Source organism: Leuciscus leuciscus (genome assembly GCF_965113295.1).
Source record: "Leuciscus leuciscus genome assembly, chromosome: 2".
In the NCBI taxonomy this organism is placed as follows: domain Eukaryota; kingdom Metazoa; phylum Chordata; class Actinopteri; order Cypriniformes; family Leuciscidae; genus Leuciscus; species Leuciscus leuciscus.
Genome location: NC_138726.1, coordinates 46478095 through 46497229, shown reverse-complemented (window position 1 = coordinate 46497229; position 19135 = coordinate 46478095). Strand labels below are relative to the sequence as shown.

The 19135-nt window shown below is 34.2% G+C and overlaps 1 protein-coding gene across 2 annotated transcripts in view; it reads left to right on the top strand.

Moving 5' to 3' along the window:
- The window catches only part of lrrk1 (leucine-rich repeat kinase 1), a 98864-nt gene that overhangs the window by 32996 nt on the left and 46733 nt on the right, over nucleotides 1–19135 (top strand). Inside the window, exons 13-23 of one of the 2 annotated variants that reach the window (XM_082154156.1) lie at nucleotides 47–159; nucleotides 3532–3749; nucleotides 6343–6507; nucleotides 7451–7623; nucleotides 7713–7833; nucleotides 8118–8277; nucleotides 10450–10726; nucleotides 11086–11257; nucleotides 12623–12754; nucleotides 13064–13233; nucleotides 18422–18561. In XM_082154156.1, coding sequence (XP_082010282.1) covers nucleotides 47–159; nucleotides 3532–3749; nucleotides 6343–6507; nucleotides 7451–7623; nucleotides 7713–7833; nucleotides 8118–8277; nucleotides 10450–10726; nucleotides 11086–11257; nucleotides 12623–12754; nucleotides 13064–13233; nucleotides 18422–18561 — 1841 coding nt within the window. The remainder of the gene's footprint in view (nucleotides 1–46; nucleotides 160–3531; nucleotides 3750–6342; nucleotides 6508–7450; nucleotides 7624–7712; nucleotides 7834–8117; nucleotides 8278–10449; nucleotides 10727–11085; nucleotides 11258–12622; nucleotides 12755–13063; nucleotides 13234–18421; nucleotides 18562–19135) is intronic. The other variant, XM_082154157.1, reaches the window with a different exon arrangement.

Here is a 19135-nt window from a genome sequence, read left to right as displayed (position 1 = left end):
TGTTTAGACTTCCATATCTTGATTTTAATCCTTCCTGTCTCCGTAGTAATCCAGGTATCCAGGAACTTCCTATTGAGCTCGGGCAGCTCTCCAACCTCTGGCAGCTGGACATCGAAGACTTGAACATCACAAACGTCCCTGCAGATGTCAGGAAAGATGGTAAGACACTGGCAACTTTTCTAGTCTTGCAGCTCATATCTATTTGAATGGGAAACTTGCTGAGATTACATTTAAGTAACACATGCAACAATATTCAGCAATAAAAATCACACATTAATATTATAAATGTAGTTTCATGAGGTCAGATCAGTCGAAATATTTTTTTTTTCAAAATGTGGTTCAGCAAATGAAATTTTTATATTGAATAGCAGGACTTTACACAACTGCTAAGCAGAGTTATTATCGTTAACTAAATTATAAACATGTTTGCTAATTGAAATAAAGCTGAAATACAATTTCAGCTGCTTACTTTTTTCAGTTATTTGCCAAGGCAACATTTCTATTTTTCTTTTAGTTTAATTTAAAGCACAAAAACAAATTAGGAACTAAATAGGGCTGGGTCTCGTTACATTTTTTTCATGACTTCGATACCGGTTCCTGAACGATACTTTTCTCTGTACCAATTTTATGAACAGATAATGTTATAGCAGAGGCTGTAACATTAATGTGAAGAGGAAAAAAAAAACAAGAAAGCTAAACTGTCAATGCAGCCAACCTTAAGTATAAGCAGACTTTACAAGATACCGAGTTTAATGTGAGTTAATTCCGTTTTTCCCGTTTAAATTTTTTCTTGATTCTGTTTTTTTTCTTTCTTTTTTAAATTTTTCTGGATGTTAAATAAAATTTTATTAACCAAAAAGCATGTGTAATTAATTTAAATCATGAAACTTGTTCAATTTAACAGCAATTTATTTACAGTTTAACAAAAATGACATTCTTAATGTTTTTTTATTATTATTCTTTTTTATTAATCAAATGAAGCCATAAAAAATAAATGTATCTTTTATTAAAATGAAAATGAAACAAGTCCTATATTTTTTTTTGGCAAAGAAGTGCTACACAACACAGGTTTACTGTTCAAATTATAACATGGAAGACATTAGTTTTTTTTATAATAATTGAATTAGTAGTAGTAGTAGCAGTAGCAGTAGTATTACATTAAGATTATACTGTACAAGAGTAATATATTTTTATGGCAGTTTCTTTCGACGGGTTGCAGTGTAGACCTCCTTCTGAGATGTGACGATAGTTTCTCTCAAATTAAATGTTGTCAAAGTGAGAATATTAAAATGCAAAGGGACTATTTAAATATGATTCCTGCATGTTCTGCGCTATGGTTCTGCATCAATGAATGGCGCAGATGCGTGTTTACTACACAGCACTCGCGATGCACGCGGTGCTTGTCTGGGCTATTCATTGCATCGCACTGGGCTGGTGCCTTCAAGCCGACGTAAACTACTGTTTTTCCTTGATGCCTCGCCACAGCCAATCACCAGCACTTGATTTAGGCACATCATACATGCTGCATGCTTAGTGTTTCACTGACGTTGACCAGATTAACCCCTCAGGTATCGAAATTTGGTACCGAACGACAATAAAAAAAAATGATACTCGATGGTATCGGGGCAATTCGGTTGGTGCCTAAAAAGTATCGAACTCGATACCCAGCCCTAGAACTAAAAATAAATAATAACTGAAACGTGACTAAATCAATTTAACCTAAAAAATATATATATATATATATATATATATATATATATATATATATATATATATATATAAACATAACAAAATTACAAAAATTCGAATAAAAACTGAAAATATAAAAAGAGCTAAATTAAAATATTAATACAAACTATGATTATATACATTGATGAGCCAAAACATTATGATCACTCTTTCACTCAAGTCACTCAAATTGTCAATATTTCACCTGCATCCAACAAGTTGATTATGAGAACAGATTGTTTGTTTAACATCTAATCTACCCAGACGTCAATATGTGGCCTTGTTAGGAGATGATCAACGATATTCGCTTCACCTGTGACTGGTCATAATGTTTTGGCTCATTAGAGTTCATAAAACTAAACACTGCTGCTAAATGGATGCTATGAATGGATAAGGAAATAATGACTTTATTCATCTTCTGCACTTTGTGCTACCATAGCAACATTCAACTCAATGTATATCTTGAATGCAATGAAAGTGCTTTTGATAAAAGCATCTGCCAAATGCATGTGTAATGTGAATGCATCTCTGAAACTAATTAGGTGAAGTACCTTATTCTGTAAGAAGCTAAATGTTGTCATGTTGAACATTACTTTTTTGCATTCGAGAAAATGATATTCCAGTTCATCCTCTGAAAACTGTATAATCTAGGATTTGTCTGATAAATGTTTCATTGGTGACTCCAGCTGTGAGTTGTTCAGCCAGCTGTCGATTCATCATAGAGCTGAAGCATTTGTTGGAATATTTAGTGCGTTGTGCTGTCATAACAACAGACTCAAGAGATTTGAGAGGAAGTAGTGTCCCTAACAAACATTGCGCACACGAACACATAAGCAGCGTAAAGCTGATTATCTTGAAGTGAAAATCACGCCATGGGTGGAAGCGTGGGTCGGTGTGGTTCAGCTGAAGATGCCCTGGAGCTTGACATGTCACTCATGTGGATGTGCTATAACTGTAATGTGGAGACAACACAATTGATTTCAAAAATGTTTGGCATTAGCATTATGATTCAACACTATAATAAGGATAAAATTCATAGCGCACAAAAATTGCATTGAATAGTCCATTTTCCAATAGTCCATCCATACTTTTAGGTTTCAGATTACACACACACATATATATATATATATATATATATATATATATATATATATATATATATATATATATATATATATACAGAATACATTATATACATATAAAAGTAATATAAAGTTCTTCTATTGCAGGATAAATGCATCTACTAACAGACACTTTATTTTAATATTTTAAAGAATTATAATAAAAAATGTAAATAACAAAGTGATGAGTAAATTAAGAAAGTGACAATCAACAAATTAAAAAAGGAATTAAGAAATAATTCAAATGGAGTTCAATTCAAATGAAAAATAATGTCCCATTTGTAAACAATGAGCAATACTTTTTTTTTTTTTTACAATATTTATTAATATTTGTTAATGTTATTTAATATAATGCAACTGTTCATTGTTAGTTCATATCAGCACAGGTCCATTAAATAATATTAAGATACCAGTACAACTTTTGATTTTAGCAATGTATTAGTAAATGTTGAAATTAACATGAACTAAGATTATTAAATGATTTAGAAGTATTTTTAATTGTTAGTTCATCTTCACTAATGTGAATAAATGGAACCTTATTGTAAAATTTTACCAAAGAAGTTTGTTTTTTTAAGAATGAAACCATTTAATCAAAGATGGGAAAAGATTGAATATCTCAGTAGTGTAGTGATGGAGACACTGAGCTGAGGCAGATCTCTCTCTGTCTCTGTCCTGGTCGTAGGTCCTGCTACGGTTCTGGCGTACCTGCGTGCGGAGCTGCGAGGAGCAGAGCCTTGTAGACTGCTGAAGCTGATGGTGGTCGGTCCTCCCCGGCAGGGTAAGAGTGCTCTTCTGGAGGGACTGCAGACTGGCAAACCTTCACCCTTCGTCAACACTGACTGCAGCATCCACACGTCCAGCTGGGATCTGGAGCGACCCGTAGGAGTAGTGAAATCTTCTGTAAGGGCCCTCTCTACACACACACACACACACACACACACACTCTCACTCTCTCTCTCACTCTCTCTCTCTCTCTCTCTCTCTCTCTCTCTCTCTCTCTCTCTCTCTCATTTGTAAATGTAACGTTTAAGCATTTAAAAGACTAGTATTATTAAATTAATATTAGGACCTTTTAATATTAGGACAATTAATTTGTCTTGCCTATTAATTCAAAGAAAATGTTTTTAAAACAGACTGCAAAACTACATCCCACATCAAAATTGAATTGCAAGGTAATCCATTCACAAATTGTCAAGAGTGCTTGTAATAAGAGACGCATCATTCTTATAGGCCTACAGTTGTCATTTGAGCCAAGATGAAAACGGCATCGTGTTCGTCAGCATTTTGTTTCCATAGCACATTAACAAAACATTTAATCACACTAATAACACTAAAAACAATACATTTACAAAAATGTATTAATAATAATAATATAGTAATATCAGTAAAATTATATAGGCCTAATAACAGTCTTTAGTTCACGAACACAGCACAAATCTGCCATCTGTGAAAATCAAAAGCAGCTTCAAATGCTTAAAAAACAACTTGTTTAACAAGAAATATTCTTCTCATATTTTCACTGTCATTAATGTAGGTCCACAAGAGTAATATTAAGCCAGTTGCTAAACTGTTATATATCCGTCTCTGAGAGAATGTGCCGTTAATGCAGCGACAGATGCCGAAAGTACGGTTCTGGTTTCACTTTCAGAGAATAAGTGCACGCGTTTACATGCACGTTCTTAACCCGATTATGCTGAATAAACTGACAATGCATGTGGTCATGTAAACGCATTAACCTGTTTTCCTTTATCAGAGTCAAGTCATAAGTTTATAAGCCGATCGACTCAGCTAGATTTGTGCATGCAAAACACATTAACCCGCGTTCTTTGAGCTTATTGAAGTGCACATATGTGATGATCTATATAACAGGAAAGCGTCCTTACTGTGTATTTAAGTGCATCTAGACAGAGAGAGAGCACTGGTAGGAGCACATATATCGCAAACTCCGACTCTTTCTTGATCCAAGGAATTATAAAAACGTGTTCTCATCTCGTGCAGAAATAGGCTACAGTCAAAATGCTGCATTACCGCATGAGAGTAGCCTATGTGTCCGTAAATTTCCCGCTGCCATGTTGAAATGCAGAGTCAGATACAAGAATGATTAGGATATATTTTCACCTCACTATACCGGGAAATAACCTGATTTAGCCTATTAATAAACACTCCACATTTGCTAGGAAAATAGAAAAATATTCTCATGCTATAAAACTAAGTAATTAAACAAGCAAATGAATGAGTAAATAAGCAAGTTAATGATCAAATAAGTAAGCCCCGCCCCCTTACGATAGTATCGTGTATCGCCGATCTCACAGGCTGACGATAGAACGATATGAAAATGGAGCATATAGCCCAACACTAATATATATATATATATATGTATGTATTGTTTTACTGTGATTATACTTGCTTAATACATTTAGCAGAATGCATAATATAAATGTTGAATATAAAACCAGAAATTCAAATATATAAATATCATCCATCATCCATCCATCCATTATTAAAGTTCATGTCTTTCTTAATATATGCATACATTTACTGCCATAAAAAAAAGTAAATTTGGTGAGGAAAGAAACTGAAACGCACTGTAGACAAATGAAGTGTTATGTTGATTTAAAAACAATGTGTGACTTCATCATCTGAGCTTTTACTGAATTCCCAGTCTATCTGAATTGTTTTTCAGGGTGTGCCTTCAAATGTGTTTTTCCCACAATGCTTACTCATGGGGAAATGAACAGCTATGTTTGCTTTAACTCTGTAAACATGATAAGAAAAAAAAAAAAAAACTTTATAGCAAGTCTAAAAAACACACAAAGCCATTTAAATGCCAACATTTTGACATCAGGGTTTATGAATGAGTAGCAGATCTGGACCTTGGACCCCTATTTGTGGCCTTACATGGTTTCTTAGCAGGAGTTAACAGTGTTTCAATTCTCATCAGGCGCCCTGAGTCAGAGCCAGACGTATAAAACCTGAGACAGTGTCTCGCACACACTGATGTCATATAGACATGTTCTTATAAACACACACAGAATGGCCTCTTACACGTATGTCATCGACAGAAGCAAACGTATACACAAGCACACTGATGTTATAAAGCCCAAGAGATGTCGCTCCACCTCGAGCAGCTGTGAACACTTACTCCACCGCTGACTCACTGCAAGAGTTTTTTGAGATTTGCTGTTTAAAAGAAACGTTCTCCCACAAAAAAATTTTGTTTTTCAAATTGTATATATCAGCTTTAATGTACTTATCAGACAAATAAAGTTTTAATGACAAAAATAAGTATTCAAAATGTACTGTATCATTTAACTACTTGCAATCTGTAATAGGGTAAATTCTTATTTCAAATTGACTCCAAGTTGCTTAATAATGGGACAAAATAACCATTGTTTCACTTCAGCAACTTTATAATTGGTCCCAAAATGCCTTGATGAAAGTAAGAGTGATGTTGTCAGGCGGTTTAATGCCTTTGTTTCTACTCTGGATACAGATTGACTTGGTGTCCTTCAATTTGTGGGACATTGGCGGCCCGGCCAGCATGTCGACGGTAAACCAGTGCTTCTTCACAGATAAGGCTTTGTATATGGTGATCTGGAATCTGGCTTTGGGAGAGGAAGCCGTGGCCAACCTACAGTCCTGGCTGCTCAACATCGAGGTGAGCAAAGAATATATAACACTTTGAAAATCGGGCAGCATTCAAGCGCTAACTTTAGTCAGGAGGCTTCCATACTGAGCTCCATACCATACATTTTAATAAAAAAGTTTAATTGACTTAAAGGGACTAGGTCATTCTATGAAATTTTATTTTATTTGATGAGGTGTAGATAAATGTGTTCATGCAAATTGAATGAGTAAAGTTATTTAATATTTTAATAATAATGAACAACATAGCAAACTAAATGTATAAGTAATTTAATTATTTAGTATTCATTAATGTAGTATTTATTTGATATTTATGGCATGGTTAAATAATAATGAACAGCATGTTGCCATTAAAAACTAAATTAATAAAGTTTGTGTTTATTTATTTTGGATATATCAATTCTTAATTGAGTATTTGAATAATAATGAATAGCATTTTGCCATTGCAAACTAAATAAAGTAGTTTTTTAATTAGTTTTTTTTTATGTATGCATAGTTTAATGTTAATAAATATAATTTTGCCATTGCAAACTAAGTTATTATTTATTTATTTATTTATTTATTTATTTGGTAATAGTTTAATTATAATTTTTCCTTTGCTAACTAATTTAATAAAGTTCTTCATTTTTTTACATTTATGGAATAGTTCATATTCACAACTTAAAGCTTATTTAATGCTTTATATCAACTAAATTCTATGGCCTATACAAAGAGAAAGAACAAAGACAAAATGTTATTCATATATTTTCAGAATGTGCATATTTACTAATAGAGCAAAGATATGTTAGAAATGCAGGGCACAAGCTAAAAAATAGATAAGACTCAAGGGGAAAAAATAAAACAAAGTTACTGGCATGTTGTAGATGTGTTTAGAAAAATATCTGTTTAACATAATACAACATATACAAATATACACTCATCTATAATGTGTTGGTGTTCATGTGTGTGTCCCTCAGGCTCGCGCCCCTAACTCTGCTGTCATTGTCATTGGCACACATTTGGACCTCATAGACACTAAGTTTCGTACCGAGCGTGTCGCTACGCTGAGGGCGTATATCCTGGCACTTTGCAGAACCCCTTCGGGTGCACGGGCCAGTGGCTACCCCGACATTACATGGAAACACTTACAGTTGGTTTTATTATCATAACATGCTTTAGCTTCCTTAATGGAATTGTTGTGTTGATTTTTGTGTGAATAAATGTGTGGTTGTTTGACAGTGAGGTGTCGTGTAAGACACTAGAAGGCGTGGACGGACTCAAGAGGCTGTTGTTTCAGGTTGCTTGCTCTATGAGGGACATCAGCAATCCTGCTAGCTGTCACAAACTGGTGGGAAGACTGGTTAGTGTTAGTTAAGACTATGGATGGCATAAATCACTGTAGTCTCTGACATCTATTCAGTAAGATGGAAAAGCTAAAGTCAAACATACTGTTGCTCCACCTCAAATGCATTTAGTGGATATTTTATCCAAAGCAGTTTAAAATGACGAAAAATACAAGTAAATAAGTGTGAGAAGGCTTTGCAGCAGTTTTGCATTTCATCTGTAATGCATAAAAAGGAGTTGTATTACTTTAATGTCTCTAAGATGAAATATCTCAGTCAGTCTCTTTTTGTTGTTATACAGATCCCCAAAAGTTACCTAACCTTGCAGGAGGCCATAAAGGCAGAATGTCTGAGGAGAGATGAAGCCGATGAGGTTCAGTACCTGACGGACACGGAACTGGAGCATATCATTGAGCAGAGTCCTGCTAGCGATATCAAAGACTATGAGGATCTGCAGACAGGTAATGCATCATTTATTACAAAATAAATATTGTTTTGTTTTTAAATATACATTTATTTTAAAATCTACAGTACTGTGCAAAAGTCTTAGACATGTTAATTTAGAAAAATAACCCCTGAAATGATGACTTCTGGTGAATATTGTGGAAACTAATTGATACATTTAGATAAATATATTTCACATATTATAGCATATTATAATACAACTTATTAGGCCTATATTTATAGAATAGCAAAGTAGGCCTAATCAATATACAGGACTGAACCACATAGATGTGAAATATAAAGGCTATCATGATCATTTAGCCAACAATGAACCATGGATTTGTTTAGTTTATAATACGTTTTATTTTTAACTTAAACAAAAACAACATATAACATTCAAAACTCATCAGCTTAGACTGCATTTGAAGAAAAATAAACACAACAGTTTTCTGTAGCCTTGTGCGAACTTATTCAATAGAATTAGACTTCTAGAATGTTCTTTCCAGTGCAATTTTTTTTTTTTTTTTTAAATAAACAACATTTTAAGGAAGTGTAGTGCAAATATCTTTATATAATTATACTTCTATTATAGTTAACTTTCTTTCCAGTGCAAAACAATAATACATAAAAAAACAGCTAATAAAGAAAATATAAAATATTGCATTCAAATACTGCATTCAAGCAATTCAAGTCATTTTTACATTTCCCGCTGTTGTCACTTGTCGTCATCGTTGCTACGATACGTGACTCACAATGACTGAAATGACCAATTAAAAGGGCATTCTCTGATGATGTTCCAAGATGTTAAAAACGCTACGCTGATCATAGACAAACAGGGGGAGAAATTAGTATCTACCGCACTGTCGTTTTTTTTCTTCTTATCATAGCCTACAAATGTCTTCGTTCATAGTCTGACATATATTAGAAGCTATGTGTCTGTCATGGATTTGCACTGAATTGATTCTCAAAAAAACGGAACAAAGTGCGTTCTGTATCAGTTCAATACGGAACAAGACTTTTATGTGTCAAATACGGGACGATTCCGTATTATACGGAACGGTTGGCAACCCTAGTTCCCGCAGTTCTTCTGGATTTAGTCTGTCTCAGTTTTTTCTGTTTCTTCATGTAATCACAGACGGACTCGATGATGGTGAGATCAGATCATACCGGCTGTTGTCAGACTCCTTGTGCATACACAAATCTCACTGGATTATTACAATTAATGGAAAAATTGGGGGATGGGGCGTATTAACATGCCTAAGACTTTTGCACAGTACTGTATATTTTCTATTTTTTAAGATACATATTTATATTTCTGTTCTTATTAACATCTATCTATCTATCTCTATCTATCTATCCGTCTATCTATCCGTCTATCTATCCGTCTATCTATTCGTCTATCTATCTATCCGTCTATCTATCTATCTATCTATCTATCTATCTATCTATCTATCTATCTATCTATCTATCTATCCGTCTATCTATCCGTCTATCCATCTATCCATCTATCCATCTATCTATCTATCCGTCTATCTATCTATCTATCTATCTATCTATCTATCTATCTATCTATCCGTCTATCTATCTATCTATCTATCTATCTATCTATCTATCTATCTATATATTTATCTATCTGTTCATGTATCTATCTATCTACAGACAGGTAGTGCATAATTTACAAAAATAATAACTGTTTTAATGTATATTAATAATATTTTTTTATATTATATTTTTTTAAGATGCATATTTATATTTCTGTTTTTTAACTTTGATATTTTAATCCGTATGAATTGAGTTTTTTTATTTAGTTAATTTGATTATTTATTAAATATAGAAATAGAATATAGAAATATAAAAAAAAAAAATTCTAAATATACTCATCAGCACACCTTTTTTACCGCACATTGTTTTAATGCCTAATTTCTTTTGTAAATTTCAAAGCATGTGGAATTCTAGATCTTTAAATATAGTTTAAAAAAATTGTCCCTCATGTTAGTTAAGTAATTATTGATAATTTTGTATATTTGGAATACAACATTTTATTTCATTCACAGTTCCTCGCATTAAAGTTTAAAATAGATGTGAACTCCTTGCAACCTATTTGACCGCTGTAATATAATGCATTTCCAAGTGAAACAGGATTCAATTAGAAGAATATGGCTCCATAACGTCTTTTCTGAATCACACAGCGATCAGTTTCCTCATTGAGACCGGCACCATACTGCATTTCTCTGACACGAGTCACGGCCTGTGTAAACTGTACTTCCTGGATGCCGTGTGGCTGTCCGAGTGTTTGGAACGCATCATCAACCTGAGGGGCTCGCGCTCCGTGGCCTGCAATGGAGTGATCAAGGCGGAGGACCTCCGCATGCTGCTGGTAGGAACTGGATTCACCCAACAAACAGAAGAACAGTACTTCCAGTTCCTGGCCAAGTTTGAGATCGCTTTACCAGTGGCCAGCAACAGGTAAAAACAATGGATTTTTTTCGTAACTTCAGCATTCATTCATATGCAGATGGGTAAAGCATAAACCTATTGTGAAAATAATGCAGAAAATCTTTGTAACTTCAATCTATTTTTAAAGTTTAAGTTTTATTTATTATTTAATTTTTTATTTTATCATTATTATTTTATTTTAATAATAAAAATATCTTTATCTTTTCATTATTTAATGGCTGTAATTTCTGTGTGATTAATGAACTTTTTACACTCTATGGGAACCATCCATCTAGGAAGCACATTACGAGTTATTGTATATTATGCATTTAAAGTGAGCATTGTTTCAAACCTAATTTTGCCTCAGAAATGTCGTCTTCTCTTCATAGTTATCTGCTACCACACCTTTTGCCACCCAAACCTGCTCTGGACATCCACGGCTTTCGGCACCAAACTAACAACAACATCCAGCGGCATTTTAAGATGAGCTTCGTACCTGCGGGATTTTGGGAGCGCTTTATAGCCAGAATGCTAATCAGTTTAAACCAGATGGACGTACAGGTAAACGCATACCCTGAGATGACAGCTTAACTGACCAATAAAAGTCTAATAATTGCAGTCATTGCAAACATAGAATTAGAGGCCACATGATGACATTGCTTCTGGCTTGAAGTTTACAACAGCCCCTGAAAACGCATGGTTAGACTGTGTTCCAGGTACCAATTTTGCCATTTTCTTGGCAAAATATTTGTGATTTATATATCAATATTAATATTTAAAATAATAATGTTGATAATAATATTGTCATTGTTATCATCATTATTGTTGTTGGTAAATAAGTTATTAAACAAAATAAGAAATATTACTATTGTTATATTTCACTCTAAAATAAAAAATGTAGTGTTTTATGAAAAATATATATTTTTTTTTAATTATTTATAATTATTTATTTTATAGTACAACAGTACAATTACAAACATTAAACCATCAAACATTTGACAGAAAACCGCAGGGAGCCCTCAAAGTCGGCATGAAAATTGCGATAGTCTTTTCTTCCCTATTATGACGAATATCCAGATGAAATTGTAGGGCGGAACTTGATTTTGTCTGTGGGGAATTGACTGGATTGTTGTGGTTTGCTATTGGTGGATCATCAGAGAAGAGAAGTCGCTGCAAGAAAGTTATTTTGATGAAAAATTACAAGGGCACATGGATTTAAAAAGAAAAAAGACTGATAAATCATTTATTATAAATACCACAATATTCCATTAAAAAACAAGATTTCATGGTGAAATTTTAAATCTTCTCTTTAAATCTTTAAATCCAAGATCACTTTAAATCTTCTCTTTTGTTGACAACTGCCGATGTATAAGCACTTCTTATTACAAGTTTGAGAAGATGGTTGCACGTTCTGTGTTCCTAAATGAACATTATAAGTGACCCAAATTCACAGCATACGAGTATGTGTGGAACAGCATTTACTGTGATCAGTCGCAATGAGACTGGGTTGCTTGTGTGTAAAAGAGCACAGTGCTGCACTTCACTCTGAAACACACAGCGCATATATTTGCTTAAATCAAAGCCTTTGCGATTTGATAAGTAATACTGCAATTTATCGTGCAGCATTAGTAATGCATTAATGAATTTGACAATGAGGATGCCATACAGGAAGTGAGACGTATCGTTGCAACGCTTGGGCTAGTTGGCATGAAACTTGCTTTGCATCATTGCCAGACCAGTTTGGTGACATCGCCATCTATTGGCCTAGGCGCATAAAATCCAGCAAGAAATCATAATTTCGCCGTGATGAACGTCATGATTCTTCACTTCATGTTTTTCTAGGTTGCTACTTTATGCTATTTTGGACCAATTTTGCATATTATTATTTTTTGCTCTTTTTTTTTTTTGTTGCTTTTCCTCCCACAGTGTTTGTTCAATCTTCGCCAAAATTGGTTCAGGTCAGACACAGACACAGACAAAACCACACAAATTCAATTACTGGATTTTATTCTCCAGAAAAGCCTTAACAATTTTGCTGGCGAAGACACAAAACAGGAAGTGAGTCATTGTCTTGGCAAAGCTTTTGCATATTGACACAATTTTTCTTTCTATCAACGCCACATTGCCCTGAGAATATCATTCAAATTTGTAGCACCACCTACTGGTAAAACTTTCTGAACCAAACAAAACTGCTCAATCATTCAGTATCAAAATGAAGGCTTGGCCATGTAGACGTTGCTTGCAGCTGTATTTTAATGTATTTCCTTATATGACAAGTTCTCAGGTGAAAGTGTCGTTGAAGCTGATTGCTGGTTTCAGTGTACTGATTATGATGTATGTCTCCTACTTTTTCATTTTTCATAATAGGCATTCGAGACCAAAAAGAATATGAAAAACCAGAGGAGCCGCAGTACCGTGATCTACAGCTTTGCGGGGAACCAGCAGCGCAATCGCTGCAGCACGTTCCGTGTCCGTCGCAACCAGACCATCTACTGGAAGGAAGGGCTGTTAGTCACCTTTGATGGCGGATATCTGAGGTTAGTAAATGTTTAGGGATTATTTATTTATTTATTTATTTAATTTGTTTTACATTTAATGAATAAAAGTATTATTGTTATTAACATTTCTCTCACTTCATCACTTCAGTGTTGTTATTGTTAACTAAAAATATTTTTTTATTTTTTTATTAAAGGGCACATATTATGCCCCTTTTCGCAAGATGTAAAATAAGTCTCTGATGTCCACAGAGTGTGTATGTGAAGTTTTAGCTCAAAATACCCAAAAGATAATTTTTTTATAGCATGTTTAAATTGTCACTTTCTGGGGCTGAGAAAAACACGCCATTTTAATGTGTATCCCTTTAAATGCAAATGAGCTGCTGCTGCCAGCACAGAGGACGGAGCTTCAAGAGCTCGCGCTCAGTGTCAAGACAATCTCATCTCACAGAATGATAATATCAAAACAGAAACTCTCAGTAGCGGTGTTCATTTCAATAATCGTGCAATAATGCCTACAGAGTCAGAGAATATATGCTGTATGAAAATAGAACAGGTATAGTTTATTATAACCTTTATTTTACCTGGAAAAGAAGCACATTGAGACTAAGAATCTCTTTTACAAGAGCGTCCTGGCCAAGACTGACAGACACAGCTTGTTTGAGTTTAACAGATAACATCCATCATTACATACACATACACAACACAAGCAAACCCAATCAAATTTCAATATCAATACATAATTAGTTCAAACATCTACAGCCCGATGTTTCATTCTCCAAATCGTTTAAAACTACTTTGAAAATGTCCAATGAAACCAGCTCCCTAAGTTTCAACGTACTTTGCAAATTATTCCAGGCAGAGGGAGCAGCAAATTTAAATGCCTTTTCCCCCAATTCAGTACGTACCACTGGAACAGAACGTAAGAATAATTCCTGGGACCGTAGGCTATAGCTACAAACTTACTTTTTACAGATGTAGGTATATGAAGGAAGTAGACCCAGGATAGATTTATTAATAAAAACATGCCAGTGTTTTTGTCTTCGGATGGACAAAGCAGACAATCCAACCCGAGCATGCAACACACAATGATGAGTGAGGGTTTTAAGATTTGTTATGAACCTCAGTGCACCATGATAAACAGTGTCTAAAGCATTTAAACATGCATATATATATATAACATCACCATAATCCAGTACAGACATAAAAGTGGCTGCAACAAGCCTCTTTTTTGCCTCAAAAGAAAGACAGGATTTGATTCTAAAGTAAAAAACGAATTTCACTTTCAATCTTTTCACCAGTTGCTAAACATGAGGGCCAAAGGAGAGAGCGTCATCAATTAAAATCCCAAGAGACCTATTCTGAGACACAAACTGAATCTCCGAACCTTGGGACGTAGTAATAGGCAGAAGATTATGAGGGATTGATTTTGATTTAGAAAACAACATGAATTTTGTTTTATCAGCGTTTAAAACTAGTTTTAATTCAAATAAGTTACGCTGAACAATATTAAATGCAAGCTGTAACTGAGAGAGAGCCAGATTGGGTGTGGATGCTGAACTATATATAACTCTATCATCGGCGTAAAATTGAAAATTTACTTAATGAACATTTTGATCAATATTATTTATATATTAGAGTAAATAGGAGTGGTCCTATGACTGACCCCTGTGGCACACCTTTAGTTACATTGAGTGAACCAGAGATAAAACCTTCTGCCTGTACACATTGAGTTCTGTTTGAGAGATAGTTATTAAACCAACCAATAGTATGTTTAGATAATCCAATACTGACAAGTCGTTGTATCAGTAAGGTATTATCAACAGTATCAAATGCTTTTGATAGATCGATGAATAAGGCTGCACAGTGTTTCTTGTTATCAACAGATTCAATAAAATCATTTAGTACTTTTAATGCTGCCGTAGTTGTGCTATGTTGTTTTCTAAAACCAGATTGAAAATCAGACAGGGTATTATTAACAGACGGAAAGTCCTTTAATTGATTTCTTGACAAATGTTTAGAGGACTTTGGCCAAGACTGACAGCTTGGAAATGGGCCGGTAATTATTTGGGTGTGTGGGATCTCCGCCTTTAAACAGGGGAAGAACAAAAGCTGATTTCAGAGGTGGGGCAATAAAATCAGCTGCTAGCTTTAAAAAGTAAGGTTCCAATTGATCAGGACCTGCCGATTTTGAAACATCTAAAGATTTAAGGGCTTTGCACACCTCAGAGATTGCAATTGGTGAAAAGTTGAATGATTGACTAGACACGAAGCTCTCTGACTGAACAATCGAAGGGTTCTCATGAGCACCATTAATTGAATCAAACAAAAAAACAGAAGCTATGAAGTGTTCATTGAAACAGTTAAGCATTTTTACTTTATCAATGATTGTATGAGAGCCCTTATTAATACATGATGGAAGTTCTACATTGATGAATTGTTTAGATTGTGAGATGTTTGTATAAGAAAATGTTCAGCTTTAGCTTTTCTGACTGCAACCGTGCGTGCATTGCGCAATCGGCTGAAATCAAGCCAGTCTGATTTTAAATCGTTTTTCCTAGCTTTTGCCCATGCCAGGTTGCGCTCATGAAGCATATTTGATAAAGGATGAGAAAACCATGCATTATTCCTACCCTTCACCCTGTACCTTTTGAGAGGTGCATGTTTGTTGACTAAAGCATAAAAATGTGCATTCAAAAAAATCCCAGGCTATTTCAAGGTCAGGAATTAAATTAATTTGTTCCCACTCCATATTATTAAAATCGTGTAGGAACCCTTGTTCTGAGAAATGTTTCATGTCACGCTTGGTTATGATGCGTGGTTTGGTTTTAGGAATTTTTGTGTTTCTAACTGTTGCATTTGCAAACATAGATGCTTGTTAAGATTAGATCTATCAGGGATGGTTTTTCTGGACATTTTAGGTTCAGTCTAGTGGGTTTGTCTACAATCTGAAAAAGATTCAATGGTTTTAGGTTTTAAATTCATCAGTTGCTGAATGCAACCAATTCCAATTTAAATCACCAAGAACTACCAATTCTTTAGCATCAAGAGCTGAAAAGAGCTGGAATAAAGAAGGGAGAGCGCTACTATCAGCAGATGGTGTCCTATAGCAACCAACGACTGTTATGATGAGAGATTTAGAAAACTCAAGATCGAGAGCTAAAAATTCAAATTCTTTACTCACCGATTTAAAAAGCAATACTTTAACATGAAACCTTTTTTTTTTTTTATAAAAATTGCTACGCCCCCACCCCTTTTTGTTCGGTCAGACATATATACATTATAACCATTAATGCATATATCCTTGTCTAAAACAGATTTGTTCAGCCAAGTTTCAGTTAGAACAATCACATCCGCATCAGTTGACTGTGCCCAAATACGAACCATATCCATTTTAGAGATTAAACTCCGAACATTTAAATGAATAAAACCAAATCCGCACCTTGATTTAAAATCTGCAGGTGTTAAATGTGTTTTGGTAGTGTGTGTACACATCCACCCTATAATGATAAAAATTCACCCAGTGCTGTTTTTTAAACCCTCATAAATCATAAACCACTGTATCAGAACAAGCCGTTCTCAGATTCGGGGCAATGTGACGTATGACAAACCCCATTTAGTGACTCCACTTATGGTCACAGCACACAGAGGAACGTCTGCATCTGGCTGTGCCAGACTGTCTTCTATCTGTCTTCCAGTCCTGTTTTTGCACCATAGACCTGGTCTGTTTGTCCAGTGTTATGGCTCTTCAGGATAATTTTACAATCTTTATAAGTGCCCACTGGAATTAGAGACAAATTATAATTCAAACACCATTTAAAATTTAATTTGGCATAATAGGTGCCCTTTAAAGCAAAAATAAAATAAAATATAAATATTCAATGGAAACATTTAAGTACTTAAATGAAAATTTGAATAATTGAAACTGAAATAAATTCCCACAGATATTTTTATATAGCATGTTAAAATTGTACATTTTTGAGGGTGAGCAAAAACGCACCGTTTTGTGTCTGTTCCTTTTAAATGCAAATGAGCTACTGCTCCCGGCACAGTGGGCGGAGCTTCAACAGCTTGCACTCACACAGACATTCACTGAAAATTTCAAAAGCTTTTAGCCTTTTATGTTCCAACCGGATTCAGACAATGATGGAGAGACTCAAGAAGAAGTGGCAACATGTAGAATGCAACATGCAGCGTATGTGTAGTTATCTTCTAGTCATTGATTAGAATATTGTGTCTTGATAATCTATAAATCGTGTTCCGGGGGCGGGGTTTATTTAAATTTTAGGGTTGGTGATGTCACTAACCCTGGAGGAATGTCATGTAGTCCCAAACTAGCCGTTTGTTGTTGTCCTTAAAAAGCGATTTCTTTAAAAGCAAATATCTCCCTTTGCTTTGAACTATGAGCATTGTAACTTTGCAGATGTTGTTTATGCTCAAACAGCAACATTACACTCTAACTAAAATTAGAAAAGTGAAATTATAATCAACCACCCCTTTAAGATAAAGTACCAAAATCACAAAAATAAAAAAAAATTAAGCTAAATATATATATATATATATATATATATATAAATTTTTTTTAAATGGTAAAAGCACAGAAAAAAAGACTAAAACAAACTCAAATGAAAATTAAACCTTAATAAATACTATAATAAATAATACTGAAGTAATACTGTATCTGTCATCGTGGATATACTTTTACGGAGTTTGCCGTAAAGCATTATTGGACTACCTTCTCTGCAAGGGGTACATGTGGTGTTGTTTTAAAAATGTGTCCATAAAATGTTATCTTATGCTTTACATGCACTTAATACAATTATCGTTAAGTAAAAAAAAAAAAAATTTGTTCATTGAAATCAAATAAATAATAAATATTAGATGAAAACTTAAATTAAATGAAAGTGAGAAATGTTTCCTTGGCAACTCAATGAAATAAGTTGAGGCACTAACATTACTTACTGGAAATAAAAACTAAACTAAAATTAAAATAAATTCAGCCTAATCAGTATTATTAAAATAAAAAAAACGGATAAAAATGGAATAAAGTACATAACAAAATGACTTAAAATTAAACCAAAATTATAATGAAAACTTTAAAATATTGATAAAGCTATAAAAGTATATAAATATTACTAAAAAAACACTGATGAACATCTGACTCAGATCCTAACACTAGTGTGTGCAGAGATTTGTATAAGAAAAGACTCACATTGTTTCTCGCCCACAGCGTAGAGTCATCTGACCTAAACTGGAAGAAAAAGAAAAGCGGAGGCATCAAGATTATCTGCCAGTCGGAGACGAGGGACTTCTCTGCGATGGCTTTCATCACCGATCACGTTAACTCCCTCATAGAGCAGTGGTTTCCTGGTGAGGACTCCTCCAATTGTTATTGAGTTTCTCAGATCCCAGTCTACAGGCATATAGATCTCTATAGATCTCTTAGATATTTAATTTCATGAACAGGCCTATAACTTGGTTTTGTGGGTGCATTGTAGACTTTTTCCTTCATTCTGAATGTGTTAATTTCACCACACAATGCATTTCGGTTAAAGACGCCACTTTAGCCCATACATTTAAAAAGTATATTCATCATTGTAACTGTATTGGTAAAAAGATGATAACATGCATCCTCCAGTGCAGGGGTTTTCACACTGGGGTCTGGAGACCCCCAGGGGTCCACAGAGGGTGCTAGGGGGTCCGTGGAAAAGTTTAGAGAAAAGCATAAAGACCGTAGCCTATACTTGTATAGTGGCATCTTTTTATGAATGAAGGCCAGTATCACTGATACTAATACAGCTACACTGTGTCTCAGTGAAATAAACATTAATTATAGCCATTCAACATTACAGTGTAATTAAAAACTATACTTTTTTTTTTTTACATTTATTAGACTTGGTGATATGACTTTGTAATATAGAATGCGCACAGCATTTAAATGTGA